Raw genomic sequence first — 19,748 nt, forward strand, 5'->3', positions numbered from 1 at the left:
TTTTGTGAATCATTGCTCTTTAGAGGTGCTTATTGTTTGGATAGAGAGTTTTTCCTCTTTTCAAGTCATTGCAACTTTCCTAAAGTAATATTCATGTTTGGTTGGGTAACTGCCGCTCAGTGCCCTGCAGACTAGTCCTGCTCTCTTTGAGGTTCAGAATTCTGATTCCTATTACCAGGGTCTTTTCGGAAAGATACATAGAAGAAGGGAGACCTTTCGAGAAAGAAGAAGATATGAATTGCTCTTAAAAAGGTGTAATTAGTTGTATTTCGGTTGGATGGAGCAGCGTCATGTGATAATTTAAAAACTTTTAGTTTCCTGGTAAACAAGTTAATGCATTTATGCTCAGTTGCGCTGTGCTTTGAAAAAGCAAAATGGCCCTGGGGCACACAAGGAAAATTTAAGCACTCTCTTTGTTATTCTAAAATAGCTGAAATAAAACACACTGTCTGATTCTCTGAACAATAGTGTGGCTTCCTGTGCTTGAAGAGTAACCTCAGCTGAGAATTAAAGCCACCCACCTGTATCTTCAGACTCCAGAGCAGACAAATAACTTGTTCTTCCCACAGTTCCACTTGTAAGTTTTGTGTTAATCTCTTCTCCTCTCCTCCATATTGCTCTCTTTTTTATCTTCTTTTTTCTTTTTCCCCCCATTTCTTTCCTTTTCCTTTTTTGTTTTATTTTTCCTGTCATTCTCATCTCTCTGTCCCTGTCCCAGCGTGGACACTGCCATGCCTGGACCATCAATGTACCCATGTAGTGCATGCATATACCAAAGACAAAAGGAGATGCTTATGCATGGGCCAGGTCCTTCATTTAAAAGCACGATCTGATGATCTGGAATGATCCTTAGCTACTTCCAGCAGCTTTTTCCTACTTTTGCTAGATGCTAAACACTGCTTTGTAAATAAGCGAGCAGCACCAGGTACCCCCAGGGCAGGGAATGGGGAAGAGCTGTAATTATTTGCTTTAAGAGTTTGGCCTAACCTCAGATCGGCCGACTGCATTTAATTGCTGGAAGCAGCTGGCTGTTTTCTGGCTGGAGCAAACACTGCAATCTGCTTTGAACTTTGCTGTATCTCCCTAACTGAGAGGTAACAGATGTATTCAGAAATAGCGGTTAACACAAAAGACTTGGTATTAGATTTGAAGTTGGCGTAGTGCTCTGTGAATGATTGTCTTCTCTCCTGAGGAAGATGATGAGTGAAGGTGAGATGGGAATAAAGGAGTGTGTATCCATGTGCAGGACAATTACCTTTTGCTGTTTTATCCTCAAGGAGTAGCGCTTCTAAGTTCCATGGTCCAAAAATTTACATATGCCAGAGTATGGAATGAATGTGCTTGGTCTTCCCCTCTGCATTCGTGACTGTGGTGCTGAAGATGGAGAAGGTTTGCTGCCGTTGTCTTAACTCGCTACTGTTCAGACATATTCAACCCAACTTTCTGATTCCTGGGGCAAATTCTTGATACAGCTTGCTGGGTTGGCAGTTTTTATGGAACATTTACAGACTCAAAGGTCTCTCTCCTTTCTTCCAGCTCCTTCTTTCTAATCCTTTTTGTTTATAATTTTCCTCAGTAAAAAAGGAAGAAAGGTCTTTGAACTCTTTTGTTGTAGTAGTTGAGATCATCAGTGAAGAAAAAAGAAACAGCTTGTTCTTTGTTCTTCTGTTAGGTGCCACACTTGAACCATTGTCCTTTGATTTTAGCATCATATCACTGTTACACACACAAGGTTTTGGAGTGAGTTCAAACAAACTGGATTCTCAGATCAAGGAGCTGAACCTTCTCTAAAAAAGCACAGCATCATGCTGGGGGATGCAGCTTTGCCATTTGGTAAACGTCTGGAGGAGATCCGGGCTTCAAGAAACTTGGAGAATTTCAAGTCTGTTTCATTCTGCCATTCCAGCCACCCATGGTGTGTGTCACCACAAATCCCATCCATCCCGTTTGCTGAGTTTTGGCTTGGGAGTGTCTTTAGTGGCCAATTGACCAGCGATTTCCCTCTTTGTACTCACAGACTTCCTTTAAAATAATATTCCCCTCAGCAATCCATCTTTGCTGCCTGGGCTCTGGGTGTGTAAAGGAGGTGAATAGGATGCTGCTGGCCAATAAACCACTTGTTCGATTCTGAACTGCATTCCCCATTGCTAATTGTCTCCCACTCTTCAGATTCGTAGTGACAGAGTTTAAATGGGGTGACAGTTTTGCACCCACCTTCAAATGAAATAACTTCAGATGAAAAAAGGTCTGAGATCCTGAATGAAAGAAGCCACCTAAGTGCCTTCAGCATTTTTCTTGCAGTAGATGCTCCCTTTTGTTCTTGCTTAAATATCAACTATACGAAGTGTCAGGCTAATCCCCCATGTATTCTTATGTAGATACTCTAAGAAAAGATAAAGGTTTTTAAACTAGTAGTGCATACCTTTAGGGCTTGTGCAGCTTTAGGTTCCTTGTAGTAGAGTTGTAAATTGGGGTCAGATAAATCTGGTTTGTGATGTACTTCTTTCTGTAATGAATTTAGATTGAAATCAGGATGGAGAACTACACACCAAGATACGAAGCCTGTGTTTGCTGGAGAAGTAGATTTTGTCATCAAAATGAGGGTGGAGTAGGTCGTGTAGCAGTGTATAGTGTCTGGTCCATGCATTGCCCACCCTTTCCTCTCCATTGCAAGACTTTTTTAATGCAGGAGAGTCCAACTCTCTTTTCTTTTCATTCAGACCACATAATCTTTTTTTTTTTCCTTGGGAAATAGCGTAGGACTTACAATGTGAAATGCTCCGTTTGTGATTGTCATAAAAATTAATGGGACTAGAAAAACTGTGGACCTCGAAGGGAATCCTAGTAGAAGAACTTTGTAGATAGAGAAATGCTATTCATTTTAATCAGCAAATAAACCAAGAGAGAGCACTAGACAGGCATTTCTGTGCAGGCTAAGGCCAGTATTTTCTGCATCACATCCAAGGGAAATCAGTTTAGTTGGTCACTGTCTGTATCTTCAGTTTCTCTTGGTCTGAATTTGTTGGGGGATGAGGGAAATGGGGTGATTCATACTTGAGCAAGGCAAACCCAAGAGCTGCCAGTTTGCATTATGTCAATGTATGTAACAAAATATTTAGATAGAATTTCCATTAGAAGTTCAAAAGCAGGGGGCTTATCCTGACCCCAGCTCTTAGAACCTCTGGTGGGAAACCTGAGTGAAATTTAACTCCGCACAATGTGTTTTCATTGGCAAACTCCATGTTTTATTATCTCATGCAATGAGATCTTTCTTGGTTTGTCAATTTTCTACCGAGGACAAAAAGTTCATGTATGTAACAGTGCACATATTGAATTAAAGTGCGATTTAAAGGCATGATGTAATGACCCCCTCTCCTTTCCTTTGGTCAATATTTGCCTGCAGGGTCAATACATTTCAATATTGACTTCAAAGTGTTCAATATTTTTTTACCTTCTGAGTGTGTTGGCTTCAAGCGTGTGTAATATTAGACCTGTTGGTTGAACTGTTAGTCTAAGACTTACTGTCTAAGTAGTTTCAGACTTGGATGTCTAATCCATGTAGAGCAGCTTTCAGGGCATCTGATAATATCACAACACAGCTGTAGGCAGCTTTCTGAGGTGAACCATTTAATCTGCAGCCTTTTCTCCCTGCTTTCCAAGTGGTGGAATTTGTCCTTTGGTGTGCAGTGGGATTATTGCCCTCTCCCCCTGCTGCCATGATATTTACTCTCTGCAGGACTTTCCAGCGACTATAGGTTGTGTGGAAAAGCCTAAACCACAGAGCTCCCATCTTCCGTGTGATTTTCTGCTGCCTTTACATCTTCTCTCTATCAAGGGAACAAAAGTAGCACGAAAATACTTTGGAGAGTACTTTATGTATGTAAACACAGCTTGATAAAACTGACTGGAGGAGTTGTTGCAGTCTGTCCAGGGAAGTGGTAGAATCACTGTCCCTGGAGGGGCTCAAGAAATGTGGAGATGCGGCATTGAGGGATGTGGTTATTGGGTACGGTGTGGATGGGTTGGGGCTGGACTTGGTGATCTTGGAGGTCTCTTCCAACCTTAATAATTGGGTGATATACTTCTTTCCATTCCTGCTCTGCTGAAATCCAGCACTGTTACCCATTAGGTGTGCACCAAGGCAGATACACTGTGTAGTGACATCAGCTATTAACAATTTGTCCTTCAAAAATGTGACACTTGAGAGAAAGGCTTTGATAATATCCTCTGCAAGGTGTATAAACAAACAGGATTATAACCAGTGTGGTATCTTATTATGCTGTCTTTTTGAAAAAACAGAAGAAAGAACAAATATTTATAGATACCACAAAGTTAGTGAATTCCTCTAAAGAACCAAGTGTTATAATTAGGAACCCGCCACACTTAGAACTATTCTACAAATAAGCACCTCAAATCTAGCCTCGTTCTTCCAGAGAAAATAAAGGCCAATGGGCTCCTTTGAGGATTAGCAGACCAGAATTTCTTGGACTGTGGTACTAATTACTTCCAAAGCTGAGGATGATCATGACTTCCAAATTCAAATTATTGCTGAAACCTCACAGTAAACCTCAGTAGTGCTCCTCTCTAGCTTAACCTTTGAATTAAGGTGCTTTTAGACTAGTCTGTAGTTGGAGGACAAAGAGCCTAATTCGAGGATAAAGCAGGATAACAGGGAGGATATTCCGCTGCTCAAAGCTTGTGTCCTGTACTGCCTGTGTAGTTGCCAGTGGGGTCCCATATCTGGTAGCAGAGCTCAATATTATAAACTCTTGGCTGTGACGACTTAGTGACGTGGCTTTTAAGGGCTTTCACTGCCTGAGCACTCATGCATGGATGAGGGATAAGGTAAGCTGTGCTCACAGTGGTGGTGAATTTGGTGGTGTTCTGAGAGACCACGGATTTCATTTCAGATGGAAAGAGATGGATAGAAATACCATTTTTGTGAGCTGCTGGCATAGTATATGAAGGAGGAGACAGAGTAGTTACACCATCACTCTCTATTGTCAATCTCTTTTCCTTTTCTTTACTGTCTCCCTAACCCTGGTGGTACATCACAAGAAATGTCTCCTCCAGATTTGATCCAGCAGAAAAAGCAGAGGTCATCAAATTGCTGATTTTTTTAAATTTTAATTTTAAATTTTCTTTTCCTCTGAAAAGTAACTACTGGATTGAATGATTCCCCTTTTTTCCCCAGTTCCCTAAATGCCTGAATTTCTACCTGCAGCCTATTGACTTGCTTGTGTAATTTCAGGGAACTTTGAAGTGGGTGTTCACATTGCAGATGTCAGCTACTTCGTACTGGAAGAAACAGCACTGGATAGAGTGGCGAGCGAGAGGGCAACGAGTGTCTATTTGGTGCAAAAGGTAGGAACAGCTTCACTTCTTTTCTTCTAAGCACTGTTTTTTTTCCTTTTGCCGTAATTTCATTTTCGAAGTTTATTTTCAGATGCCAGCAGTCAAAATCTGTTTACCATTGCAACAGTGCTAAAAAATTGGTGAACTGGTGTAGTCAAACACAAGACTTAATGCTATGCACTGGCTCAGAGCTTATGAAGACATCAGTACGTGAAGCATGGTCATGTGTCTTTTGGGTAGAAACTCAGGTATGCCAGGGCTTGGTAGCTTAGGAGCAGCTCAGTTGGAACAGGACTGTGCTGAGCTGGTTCAGGTCACAGCTTTAGAGCTATGTTTGTACTATCATGAGCTGGAGATAAGCTTGACAAATCCCACTTGGTTTCTCTGCGTTGCTGTCGCAGGCTCGAAATTTGCAGATCATAGGATCACGTTATCATTAAGGTTGGAAAAAGACCTCCAAGATCACCAAGTCCAACCCCAACCGACCCCCACCGTGCCCACTGACCACATCCCTCAGTGCCACATCTCCACGGTTCTTGAACATTTCCAGGGACATTGACTCCCACCGCCTCCCTGGGCAGCCTGAACCCATGCATCACCACTGTGTCTGAGAAGAAATGTTTCCTAACATCCAACGTGAATTGTAGTGGTAGTGATGGAGAGTTTTGTCATCTCACTTCTCGAGGAACCACAGTATTTCAGTTTTCTTTCATCTTGGTATTCCAGATGTGGATAAGTGGTACTCTTTCATCATGCACTGAAAATATACTTCTAAATTATAGAGATTTTAGTACAAAAGAACCAAATATTAAGCTCAGTTTTGAAGTTGACTTGTAAACCATAAAAATGATGAAATTTGAGCTTAATGTTAGAAGAGAGGAAACATCCATTTGTCATCCATGGATGATTATTTTTGTCTAATTTTTTAGTTGAATGTGCAAAAACTCTTCCTAGCTCATGAGCTATTGCAGGTATCTCCGTCAATAAGCCCTTGGCTCTGTGATGCTCTGCTTCCACCTCTGGTAGGGGTGACTCCATGGCTGTCACTCACCATGTCACTCATGCTTGAAGGCATGTAGTTTTTTGGAAAGAAGGATATATTTTTTTTTAACAGTCATTTTTCATGAAAGCATAGTTGAACTCAGAAGTTAATTGTCCTTTCCAAGTGCTTTTTTTTCCCCAAGCACCAGCCATATGTGATGCCTACAATAAGTTGTATGTTACCTTTTCACATCCGTTATCTCCAATTGCTCTTCACCTGCCTTGACCTCTCGGCCAGTCATAGCATTTTGCCCCTTCTTATGCCCTGCAGAGAATGCATTTTAAGAGTACAAACCAGGTTATATTATTAAAGCACAGTGTTGGTCAGTATTTAAACTGCAATAGATGAAAAGGAACAAGAGGATGGGCAAAGGAAAGCAGCCAGCAGCCTGAAACAAGATGGTAGTGTGACTCTTGTAGAAAATATGCTTTCCTTTGATGGAATTGTTTCCTAAGACAGCTGTGATTCTGCTAGAGGTTAACACCATGCTAATCCTCCCAAAGAAGTTAAGTAAGCCACATATTTAATTTTCCCGAGCCATGTATCCAGAAGGGGAGTTATTGTGTAATTGCTAGCGGTCTATTTAATAAAAGTCAAAAGTTTTTTGAAATAAGAGTGTATCAGGTTTTAAGAAGCAAGAAAACCTAAACAGTTTCCTCTTTTTTGGCACATCCCATCGTGTTATTTTAGGTGTGAAGCAGCTCAAGTGAGAGGTCAGCCATAAATCTGTGTAATATTTTATTGGTGCTATTTTATACTCGAGATCAAAGATGTGATCTGTAAGCCTATCTCCGCGCTGAGTCCCAGGGCTTCGAGACACTCACTTTTGACACCAGCAGGTTGTCGGGGTGTTGATATTTTGATAATCTCGGGCTGAGTAACAAAGAGTTGCTCAAAATCTGAATTCATGGAAGTGTTGATATAACTCTTAAGCAGAAATCTTGGCTCATAAACAAATTGCCTATTTCCTCTGAGTGTCTGTTAGTGTGTAAGCAGTAGACTTGCTGAGCCTGCCCCGTTGTAGACCTTGGCACCTTCCTCCCGGCACTGGGGTGGGTGCTCCTGGTTAATGCAATCCCTTCCCATGGGATCCATGGGAGAGACGGGGTCACCCCAAGAATCAGCAGCGGTTGTATGAACCAGCAGGGCAGATGCAGAATGGGATTATTTGAGGTGAGCAAAACTGTCTTTGAGGCCTTTTGAAAATGAGGAGTTTGTTCTCTTCTCCCTGTTGGTCCGACTGATTTTTTTTCCCTCCTCTGTTCCTTGCAAAGCTGCTCCAGCAAGTCCAGCGAACCGAGCCACCCTGGCTACTGGGCTCTGTACTTGGCCAGTGAATGTGGTGACTGTAGCAGATGGTTCTGATTTCAGAGGTAGTGGGAAGTTTTATCATCCCAGTCCGTGCGCTCCCAAGGAATGAATCTGAGGCTGGAAACTCACACTTGGATGCTGGAAATGCTTTGCTAGCCTAAGAGGCAAAGCAAAAATAAATAAATAAATTAAAAAAATACAACCCAAGGGGCTCTTGCAAGCAGGAGGTCAGATAGATATTCCTGTGCCTGAAGTGGCTCCGCCATCTGAGACCTAGCTGTTAAGTACACTGCAGACTATGGTAAGAAGTCCCGGTGTTTTATAACCCCAGGGTGACGATGCTGTAGGAAACCCCCTGCAGTGCTTTGTCCAACTTTGGCTTTCCCCTTGCCTGGCTGTGTGAGAGGCTGGCAGGGCTGGAGCTCTGCTGCTCTGGCCAGGTACAGCAGCAGTGGGCCTAAGGAGATTTCACACAGTGAGAAATGTGGTCTGATTTGAAATGCAGACTCGCAGCTGTGAGCCTGGTGGATATCAGCCTTTCGCTGGAAGAAGTGCCCATTCCGTATCTCTTGGGCCCTGCTGGGCTGGTGGGAAGAGATGATGTCTTTTATTGGTCTGGCTGAGAGATGAGCTTGGAAACCAGACAACACAAGCCTTTCTACAGCCCTTGATTCTAGGATATGTTCAGTACAAAGGATTTCCGAGGGTCTGCGGGTCCTTTATTACCATGGTGGAAGTTTTTTTTCCCTATCCCTTCTGGACTCCTCTGAGTGCACTTCTGGCTCCAGCTACTTTTGCACAACCCTGCTCCCAGCTTTTTTGAGGTGATGCCATGCAGCCCTGCTATTTTGTACATCTTCCATGGCCGTTACAGACGTACTTAGCAAAATCTCCTCTCATCCCACGTTTCTTTCAGAAAGAGATGAAAATAATCCTATTGCAATGGTTCCTCCAGGGCAGCCCCTGGGATAACATCTCACTCTCTGAATTTGACACAATTGTGATGTCTTTGTGTGTTAAATGCTGGGCTTGCAACTACTAAGAATCCTTTTTGACTGTGACCAAATCACACTGAGGATCAGGCCAGAAGAGGAAATTTCTTGCTGTCTTTGGAGACTTCTTGCAGTGGCTGGGTTAAATTGCTTTGCCTGAAGTTCCTCCCCTGTAAAACAAGGGTGACGTGGGTTGGAGCTTCTCCATTTAACAGTAGGTTTGTTATAGCTAATTGCTCGGTGAGCACTTAGAGCTGTAATTATGATCTGAGTTAAAGCTTTGCTTGTGTTTCACATCATTGAAAGCCCTTCCGTAGAATTATAGCCTCTTGAATTGGATATTAATCCTGCTCAAGTACACTTAAAACACGCATCCTGTTGTTTCAGTCGGGCTGTTCTTCCTGGATGGGCTTTCATGTTTCATGTCGGCGTTTTGCTAGCAGGCTGTTATTGCTTCAGGAGCAGCGAAGGGAGAGGATGTGCTAAGGCATGAAGAGATTCAATAAGTACAGACCATCATCTCTGGGAACCAAAAAGCGAATCGTAAGGCGGATAGAAAGAGATGGAGGCAGATGCTGGTAACAGCAGCTTAATTTGGATGGGAAAAGGATGGGAGCTTTTGTAAAATTGCCAGCATGTTGTTCACTGTGACCCGAGTTTCGGGATCTCATGGAGGTCACGGGCAATCCTAGACAGGCTGGGATTTCCGGTAGTCTAGAAAGCTATTTTCTCTCATTTCTGCTACAAGCTGGCATTGCTTGGGCTAAATTTATAACCCTATGGCGTGGGCCTTTCCAGGCAGCATGGCAGCCCTCACGTACCGAACCTGTCAGTTATGAATGTATGAGTATTGTTAATGTGCTTTGCACAACTGGAATAACAGAGCTCACGGCCTTTGTGTTGCGGGAAACAGCTTATCGTAATCTGTGCCCTGTGACCTCCCAGCTGAACCGGCGCTGCTGACTCATGTTGAAAGGGACTCCTTGACAGTCAGAGACCGTACAGTTAACCTCTTGGCATTAATATACAGCGCAATCAGAATGGATTTATAGCCATCGCCCAGTGCCAAACCACAAATGTGATTAAATGTTTTAAGAGCCTTCAAAGCAAAAGGTAAATATCAACTGTGTGCACTTAAGGAGAAGATGGGTATCTGAGACTGTTGTTTTTTTCTTGCTGTGTTGAAGAGCAGTTGTTCCCTTTGCACCCAAATGTAAAGTGTTGTCTGTGAAATCACTCAGTGTGACAGTTTGGAAGAGCTGGGGTTGCTGCTGTTCCTGTGCTGGGTGGCACAGGGGAGCAATCAAAAGTCAGGTGAATTGAATAGCTGAAATATCGTCATGGCAAACTTGGCTCTGTGTTCTTCTGGAAAGTACCAGCCCACATCACCACTCAGGATAGTTCTTTGAGGGCACTTAATGCTTCCTTATAAAGGTTAACCATGAGAAGAGAAATGAGAGTGTAGAGCTCTAAATAATTAGATTTGCTTCATTAAACAGCTTCTAAATATTAGCTTTACTGCTGGCTTTACCTGGGAAATAACTCAGGGATGGCAGAAAGACTTGGAGCTCCTCTGCTTTGCTGTAGTGTGAATATGTGATGAAGCACTGGCACAGGCTGCTCAGGGAGGTGGTGGAGTCACTGTCCCTGGGGGTGTTCAGGAAACGTGGAGATGTGGCACTGAGGGATGTGGTTATGGGCAAGGTGGGGATGGGATGGGGTTGGATTTGACCATCTTAGAGGTCTGTCCCAACCTTAATGACTCCACGATTGTATGTTCTGCACTTCTGCTTTGCTGCTGCAATCATGTGAGTAATTTGTAGTTTGGTAATTCAGTGATCAACAGGTGCAGTATTGATTGGTTGTAAGGCATTAGAACACAAGCTACAACGTCTGCCAGGAATTTCTGTTGGCTGACATTTTGTTCAAGCAGAGCTAAACACAGGAAAATAGTAATTGTTCTCCTTCTGTTTGCAAACACCGTGTTCAGTAGGCACAAAACAGGTGCTTTTGTTTATCTCACCAACATCTACGTGTTCCTGTCTGTGCTGCAAAGCACAGCTCAGTCCTTATTAGAGCCACGCACACTCCTGTGATGCGTGGGAGAAATTTCATTTACACTTTGCAGAAAGCAGCCTCAGACTTGTGTTACTTGCCTGGTGCAAGTGGCAAAACAAGAGGCACGGTTCCCAAATCCAGGCTCTTCAGGTTCTTACTGACACCACCATGTTTCTTCAGCACTGAGTTTCCTTTTCTCTTCTAGGTGATCCCAATGCTTCCCAAGCTGCTCTGTGAGGAGCTGTGCAGTCTCAATCCCATGCGAGACCGGCTGACGTTCTCTGTGATGTGGAAGGTGACTCCAGAAGGCAAGGTGAGTGGAGCAGCAAAGCAGGCATCCTGCTTATCAGTCCTGCCTCACCCAGTGACCAGACCCTGACCTTGCAAACAGAATGGTAAAAATGCCACCCCATGACTGCCAGCTGGATAGCAAAGGGTTTGGTGAACCATTAAGAGAGGTTGTAGGACTGTCCTTATATCTTGTCTTAATGATGACTGGAAAAAATCTCACAGTGTGGTAGGGAAGGGAAGAGTATCTGTATGAATGTTAGAAATGGAGGATTTCCAGCTCCATGCCAGGTCGCTCATACATTTAATGTCGTATCTCCAGCAGCCAGTCACAGCTAATGGTCTGGGACAAGATGTTTCTCCCTTAATCCAACCCTGCATTGCGCTTGCAGGCAGTTGTGCTGTGCAGTGGATAAGGATCCCTCTGTGGTCTCCCTGGTAAACAGGCTCTTTTATTCCTCATCTGTACTGCAAATTACGTGTAAAGTGTGACAGCTCTTCAGCAAAGGCACAGCTCCATCCTCTGTATGCTGTGTTATTCCTGGGGATCAGCTGGTGCAGCAAGCGGATTTCAGCTCTCTTGATTTCTCTCCCTCTTCTATACTCTTAGTAACAACCCAACAGTCTCCTGTTTGGTGATCATTGGGTCCATGCTGCCCTAATGGGCACTGCATCTTCTTTTATGCTTTAATAGAATGTGGTTGCAGATCTGTAGCTGTATCTCTTCAGCTCTGGCACTGAAGTGGATTCTATTTGTTCACTGTAAAAAACAGTCCGCTTCCCGTAGTGGCAGCATGATTACTCCTGGGACCTTCTAATTGTAACTACTTGGTGGGCCTTTCATTGACTCTGAGAGCTCTTTGAACAGTTAATAGTCAAGTCTTAATTAAAATAAGCTTTTAATTAAATCATTAAGTCTCTTATTCCCTGCAATGTACCCAGTATTTGCTTTTCAAATAGTATTTGTACTGAACCTATATGGCCAGTAAGAAGGTAGGAGGATCGCAGTGCCAAGCTTTGCCTGTGGAGGTGGCTGATGCAAGCAGTGCTTTGGGACACAACCTGGGGAAGCAAACTGCATGCGGGTGTCTGAGCAGCCAGGTTTCTCCTCGGAGGTTTTGCAGAGATGGTAGCTTTGGTTGGGGTCAGTTGATAGGAATAGGAAGTTATCTCTGAGGTGGGACAGAGTAGATCTCCTGTGTTTCATCTCTGAGCTCCCCCCATCATTGCTCCAAAGCAAGTAAGCCTGTGCATCTCCCAGGGAAAAGCCATGCAGATTCCTCTCTTGAATGCAACTGTTAAGTTGGTGGAGTTTTTGTTTATTGTTACAGAAAAGTAATGCCAGGTTCAGCCCTCTTTGGCAACAGGCACTTTCTTGTTTTTATGGCTTTTGCATTCTGGAGTTGTCATCAGGAGTGTAACACCAGGAGTGTAACAGAATTTTGCCTGAGCAGTTTTCTACGTAGCTTCATGGACTCCAGTGGGACACTGTGGCATGATGTGTCTGGGATGACTTTCCAAGGGCAAAGGCATTAACTGTATTGCTGAGCCTGTGCTGTTCTTCAGATGCAGAGCTGGGTGTTTTTAGGAACAGTGTAGCACGTTCCTGTTCAGATGCAGTCAACAGAAAGATATTTGTAAACAAACGATGTAAGTCCTTGTTACTGCCTGCTGATGTTTGAAGCACAGCCCTGAATGCAGCCTGTCTGAGATTTGACATTCTCATTATGTTCCTGGGGCCCAATATGCTGTGTCTCTCATCTTACAAGGAAGCTCTGAAATATTCTGAGCCTCTTCTGAGCAAGCAGAAAAATAAGATTTTATTGAAAGCTTCAAGTTCAGGCAGCAAAGTTGGAATCCAGTCCATTGCCTCCTGCAAGGAGCAGAGCAAGTTCTTGCAAATCAATGGCAGAAAGACATTAAAAAGACAGAGACAGCAAAGGTATCTTGGGGTTCAATCCTTTCTTTTTAAGTAAAAAAAGCAATGTCCTTGAAGAGTCTGTTTTACAGATGGCTGTGCTTCACAGGCACTGTCACTTGCAGAGTTTACCTTATTCTCTTGCGCTGATGAAGGGTAGGGTGGCACTTGTAACTGAAGTAGAATTACAATTCTCCACTCATTCACTGAGCACTTGTGCTTTGAATGGTTGATCACAGACTGCATCCCTCTCCAGAGCCCTCCTCCGGCCAGTGCTCTTGACTTTTCTGAAGAGCCTTCAGCCCTGTGTCCCTCTGCACCTTCACACTGGTTAGATGTGCTTTTGAGCGCTTATGTATCCTTTGTGCGCTAAGGAATAATTTTGAATTGCTACTTTCACACTGGTTTTCTTTAATGGAGCTTAAAATGGGAGTGACTTCTGGTTAAATTGGTTTAAATTTTGTAAGTGATTTTTCCATGATTTTCCTCTAGAGTCTGAAATTATTTGGGAGCTTAAAACACTTTGTGGCTTGAGTTTGGGCCTCGCACCATAAACTTGCTAGGAGAAATAAGGAGTCAGTGACAGCCCATCTTTCCTCCAGACACACAAAAATCCTATTCAAGCACTTTCACAAGTGCCACTCAGACACTACAGTCCCTGTAGCTTTATGTGGATGTGGCCACACAAGTCTTTTAGGGCCAGCCTCTCGTGTCCCACTGTTTAGGCTTTAACTGAAGAGGTGAAATGGAATCTGCTGTTTTCAGATAAGAGATCTTCCTTTGCATGAGCAGGTATCTCTGTCTCTTGCCAGTCCTGCATTTATCGAGCTTTGAGTCTGCTGTCTGATTTCTGCTGTAGTTCTTTATCGAAGAGGGAATCCAGGTAAGGGGAGAAGACTGGGGCCATTTTCAATGCGAAATAAAGACTTTGTCATGCCTATACACATTATTAGACACTAGGGAATCTAAAGAGCCTTCTGATTGCCTCAGTGTGAGAAGATCTTCATTCAAAAATGAAAATCAGTGTTGAGATCTGTTGTCATTTTTTCCACTGTTGGTACAGCCTCTCATGCTTTTGTGAAGTGGAAGCCTCCAAATCTACTTATACTTTCCTGTGTTGCAGATCCTTGACGAATGGTTTGGGCGGACAGTCATCTGTTCCTGCGCAAAGCTGAGCTACGACCACGCACAGAGCATGATAGAAAACCCCGGGAAGGTGTTCTCACCTGAAGAACTGCCCCCTGTCTCCCCTCAGCACTCAGTAGCCAAGATACAGGAAGCTGTGCTGAATCTGCATCGCATCGCCCAGCACCTCCGCAAGCAGCGCTTCATCGACGGTGCTCTGCGCCTAGACCAGGTGGGATTTGCTGTTGTATTCCTTTAGAGTTTAATGGTAGAATAAAAACTCCAAGGGAAAGGTAGGCTGGAACAGGAAGATGAGTTTGTGTGCTAATGTCGTCTTAAAAATGGCATCAATTTATTTACCAAAAGCACCAAGTAGGATGAAAAGGAAGAAAAAAACCAACTCTCTTTGAGGAGTTGTTCATCTTCCAATATTTTTCAGAATCCTGAAGCTGTATCAAACTTGGTAAGTAACTTGCACAGCAAAAGCAATGACAGCAGTGCCATTCATGATCAAGTATTTCGGGTATCCTTAGTGCACATCACACTGTGAACAGTTATCCTCTACATTTATTCCTGTGCTTGCAATACTCCTGTTTTCCACCACTTTCATAGCAGTTCTCTGGACAGGAAAAGTGGCTAAAATGTTATCTAAGCTAATGCTTATAAGTGAGTGTGGTTCAGAGGGAAGAAATGTGTGCGAGGAGGGTTTGTGTCTGGGACAATCTGAGCAGCCTTGTATGCTGTAAAGTAGAAATGACGCACAGAACAAGTAGATCCAGATATTTTAGATTACTACAGCAAAAATACTCTGCATTTGAGGTTCTGCTGCTCTGAGGTGGCCATGGACAGGTTTTGTGGATGGGAGATTCCTGTAATCCGTAGAACCCAATGGCCTTCCCGACCAGGAGACAAAGTCATCTCTTAATATAAGGAAGCTCTATTGTTTCATATTGCAAAAGGTGCATGAGTCAACATAATCATACTGCTGAGAAAGAAGCTAGCGTACCAAGATGTATAAACAGGACTATTGTATGTTAGAGGTATGTTGCAATTCTTCCATTTTATTCAGGGCTGTAGTATTGTCTCCAGTTGTGGGAAAGCGTGGTTTACATCTGATTGTAGAGAGGGAGAGCAACCAGTGTCTGTAATCAGTGAACTTCCTTGACAGAGCACATGGCTTAATCTGGTGGAGCTGCTGTGAGGAGGAGGTAATGCAGTGTCACCATTCCAGGACAGGCAGGATGAGACATCCATGTCTTGAATTTCAGAGATGGGGGGTTATGCTTTAAGATGAATGTTCTGATGTAAGAGTTGTGGTGGCCAAGGCTGTTTTGCCTGCATACACTGAAGGTCCTTAGGGACTGGTTAGGAACATACAAGTAAGCCTGGAGCCAAGAGCTTTTGGTCAGGGTCCTCTCTTGCTTGAAAGAAACAATCTGTTTGTAATCTATTTTTGGAGATCAGACTCATTTTGAAATCGTGCAGAGTTTGCTTAAAACTTCTTAGGAACAGAGGTTCACCTCATTGATGTTTATCGTGCAGTGGCTAATAAGCTGGGCTTTTGTTTCCAAGCACACTGAGTGCTAGAGAAATGCAGTTTGCATTACACAAGTCATTACACAAGCTTAGTGTTGTGCTGAATGGACACCCTATGTGCTTGACTTTAGTACCTGTTATCAAACTAACCTCAGCATATGTTTTAAAACACTTGTGACATTTTAAATGGGAGGATTTGGCCCAGGAAGCATCCTGTTCCAGTGATATCCCATAACAGATTAGTGGTGTTTTATTTTGCTCTGTGCTGTTGTGGAGGAGCCATGAAAGAGACTGTATTGAAGCATCACTTGTGAGATTTGGGTTAAAAGCCACTTCTGCTTCTACTTTCAAAAGGGCTGATTCCCAGTCAGCCTGCTTCCTAGGTGGTGTTGAACTGGGTTGTACAAATGCCCTACAAGAGGCATTTCACACTGTACTGGATCTGTCTCCCCTGGCAAGAGAGTCAGGGTGAAAGTAGTGGTCCTTGAGGAGTGTATTTTAGTTCAAGGAATATTCTCGCTGTACTTACTCTATTCAAGTACTGCCATGATAGCTACATTTGATAAACTACATCCTCCTCAACGCATGGGAAAAGCTGTTAGTGTAAGGCCTGAATAAAAGCACTGTTTGAGGGGTGTGTATGTGAACACGTCCAGTGTATATGGTGGGACAGAGCAGTCTGTAACTAGAAGTAGAATGAGATTAGTCTGTCTCCCTTTGTTCCCCCACTTTGAGTTCCCATGGATGTAGCTCTGATCTGGGTCTGACTTCCAGCCTCAGGGGTGGGCCCGAATGGGAAACACACCTTTCTAATCTCTGGACCTCTCACTGATTTCCTGTTGAGTAATGTAAATCCTGAACAATGGAAGACAAACTCCAGCAGGAAACTAGGGGCAATGAATTATCAGATTCCAAATAAATATGTGAGGAAAGGAAATGATCATCCCATAGCGTTAAGGGAGGGGGTGGCTGGGCATGGGTGACTTCTGTGCTTTTTTTTTTCCAAGGGATGTGAGCCCTCTTCCTATATGTTGCGTTATGTTTGAGTTCTGCTTTGGGGTCACTCCCTACTGAACAGTGATGAGCTTTTTTTCCTTACTCCCATCCTGTCATTTTTCAACCTGACATGCTCTTGTGCTTCCTGTTAGTAGGAAGAAAATCATTAGGAGAAGAGTCTCCCTTCCTGCTTTGCCACTGGCCATGGTGGCCTCAGGCTGGTGTTCTCCCTGCCTGCCTCAGTTTCCCCTTTGCAATAATATCTATTTCCCCTGTAGCATCCATATAATCTAGGATCGATTCCCCAGAACTAAGAACATCTCCCTTCTGAAGCAGTTCACGTTGGTATTAGGAAAAGTTTCAACCCAGAAATAGTGGTGATGCACTGGCACAGCTGCTCAGGGAGATGGGGGAGTCACCATCCCTGGAGGTGTTCAAGGGCTGAGGAGTTGTGGCACTGAGGCTCATGGTCAGTGGGCACAGTGGGGATGGGTTGACATTTGGACTTAGTGATCTTTGTGGTCTTTTCCAGCCTCGATGACTGTATGTTGTGGTGAGGGGAAAGTTTCCTGTCTGAACATTGCTGCTGCATTTTTGGGACCTAACGTGAGAGCAGCATTTGCTTGCCCATAGTTCTCCTTCAGCAGTAATTTTAGAAGCAGGAATCTCCGTAGCTCAACAGTTGAGGCATATTTTTTTGGATAATGTGGGAATAGCACATCTGAGTCACTCAGCAAACCTTGAGAAGAATTACAGATGTAGTGCGCGGTCTTGAAAGCTAAGGGTTTGTCAATGCAGTATCACTGTAGGGCTGTGAAATTTTGACCACGGCAACCTGCAGTCCTGCCACTCTTTTTTTCCCCCCTTATTTCCTTTCTGAAGTCATTAAGAGGGGAATCCACCTCCATTGGACCTTAAGTCTGAGGACCTTCTGGGCAACCTGAGCCACATGTCTGATGCTCTATGGGATCTTGCAGTTCCCATAGCCCTCTTCTGGGGCTTTTTCTCTAGCATACAGTTATATATCATATTTGCTAGCTTGCTAGCTCCAGAAGGCAGCTGAGCACTAATTTTTAAAGGTTTAGAGTCTTTGCACCTTCAGCAGCTAAAGAGCTTACAAAACTTTGTCTACACAAACAGGGATGAAAGTATTTTTTTTCTATCTCCTTAGGAGCTACAGCTTTGAGATGTAAAGGCAGGACTTGCTTTATGCTGTGGCTTTGAGCCAGAGTACTCAGGTATTTATGGCATCATCTGCTCCTGGCCTCCCTCCTGCCCCAGGCCACAAAGTGCCACCCCTCTGCTTTCCTCTTGCAGCTCTTAGCGCGCCCGTGCTATAAAGTGGAGCAGGGATTTGACCTGGTTTAAAAACCAAAGTGAGCGCTCCTCACAACTTTTCTTTTTTTCCTGGCCGTGTTACTTTCATGCTGGATCACTTCCCCGAACCACAGCTTTTAGAAACACTAGCCAGAGAATCAGATAGAAACTTGCTGTTAAAAAAGAACCATCAAGTTTATAAGAAAAGCTCCTTAGCTCAAGCCTGCCTAGAGGAGACCTGCTGATAAATGGTTCTCTTTTTGGCTTGGGAAGTTTATAAATGAATCACGAGGACAGATGCCTACAAAGAGACAGGTTCAAAGGGATTTCAGTGCGTATTTAAAATGAGAATGCCCTGAGATGCTGATCTGTCTCTATGACAACTGTGTGAGCTGTGAGAGGTGGTTGTGCCGGTGCTTCTCTCTTTGCCAATGCACTTAGACCTGTGTGCTCAGAATGTTGGCTTTGACCAAAGTTCATTGTGTGAAGAACCCAAAGTGCATTTGCATTTGTTGGTGGCTTTCGTTTGTTTCATAGAATAGCTTTTCTCCTTGTTTTCTGCACAACAGGTGTTCAGCTTTGCAAGTGAATATGAGAAAAGAAAGAAAGAAGGATAAAGATGGCAAAGATGAGACTGTTATGCAAATGTAAGGACTGAATTGGTAGTGAAGTGGTCTTACTTCTGCTTGTTCTCAGGCTGTGTGCTGGGTCAGTGTCACCTCATCTGAGCAAGCATTGCTTTTCCCTATGGGTTTCTTATTGTTTCAAATAACATAAAGGCAGTAAAAATGGTGGTGGTGTACCCCTGTGCCATGCTGGAGACCTTGCTTGTGTTCTATCCAGTGGCTGCTGGCAATAAGGAAATAAGTGATCTTTGAAAATAGCCGTGTTTAATTAAAATTGGTGTGAATCCAGAAGTGATAGTATTGCTGCTACGTGCTATGACCCCCAGTACAGGAATGTGTGCTAGCAGGATGCCAGCTCCCAGTTAGATACTGTACTGCACAAACTCACCAGATCTGTATGGTTTTTGAACCTCTCAGAACAGATTCTACTTGATTGAAACAGTTCTCAACTAAACATAGAAGGTGAAGAGGAAGAGGTACGTTGTACGTGCAGGATGTGACTTTGTATGTTGGGAAATTTGGGACTTCACTGTGGCTGCTGGGATAGGCCAGAAACACGTTTTTAAACAGTAACACCTGCTAATGCTGTTTGCTTGGAAGTGTCAGAAGGCAGAGATTAATTACCATCACCACTGAAATATTCCAATATGAGCAGTTGCTAGAAATAATTATGAGACATCATGTTGTCATATTTTCTGCTTTGTGTCTGTAAGGCAAGCATTCAGATCATCTCTTCTTTTTGCTGTGTGGAGGTAGTAAATGTTTCAACCAGAACAGCCAGTTAAGCAGCCCTTGTGCACTGAATACAGTATATCTGTATACAAACAGGAGGTGCTTTGGCTTGAAACTGTGCTTGGTTCCAATGGGAGCATTGGACAGTAGGTACCAAATTCCTCTCATGTTCGGTTCCCTTGGGATAGGCTGAGGTGTGTGCACAGCCATGTGGTTTGGCTTGGGAGAAAAACCAAAAGGCCCATTTATAAAATGTCAGGAATTGCTGTGATACCTCCCTAAAGATGCTGCTACAGCAGCGGTGGGTGAGGCAGGATGGGCTGCACATACAGTGCTGTGAGATAAATGGAAATGCAGACTGACAAGGGGCTTTCACTATTCACTTCCTATCACAATTCTGCCATTGTCTAGTGCTTTTCTTTGATGTCTGGTTAAAGAGACGTTGCTGATAC

General features: G+C 43.6%; 1 protein-coding gene across 11 annotated transcripts in view; it reads left to right on the plus strand.

Moving 5' to 3' along the window:
• Positions 1 to 19,748, plus strand: part of DIS3L2 (DIS3 like 3'-5' exoribonuclease 2) — a 155,833-nt gene that overhangs the window by 91,782 nt on the left and 44,303 nt on the right. For 9 of the 11 annotated variants that reach the window (XR_014933266.1, XM_085513147.1, XM_015871831.3 and 6 more), the window contains 3 exons: positions 5,252 to 5,364; positions 10,964 to 11,071; positions 14,088 to 14,321. Coding sequence is in view for 8 of the 11 variants with exons in the window: in XM_085513147.1 (XP_085369273.1) it covers positions 5,252 to 5,364; positions 10,964 to 11,071; positions 14,088 to 14,321 (455 nt within the window). In the remaining 3 variants the exon portion in view is untranslated. Of the gene's footprint in view, positions 1 to 5,251; positions 5,365 to 10,963; positions 11,072 to 14,087; positions 14,322 to 19,748 lie in introns of those variants that run through there. The other 2 variants (XR_014933268.1, XR_014933267.1) reach the window with 1 other exon arrangement.

Source organism: Coturnix japonica, chromosome 12, assembly GCF_054131305.1.
Source record: "Coturnix japonica strain WE chromosome 12, WE-NBRP24, whole genome shotgun sequence".
In the NCBI taxonomy this organism is placed as follows: Eukaryota; Metazoa; Chordata; class Aves; order Galliformes; family Phasianidae; genus Coturnix; species Coturnix japonica.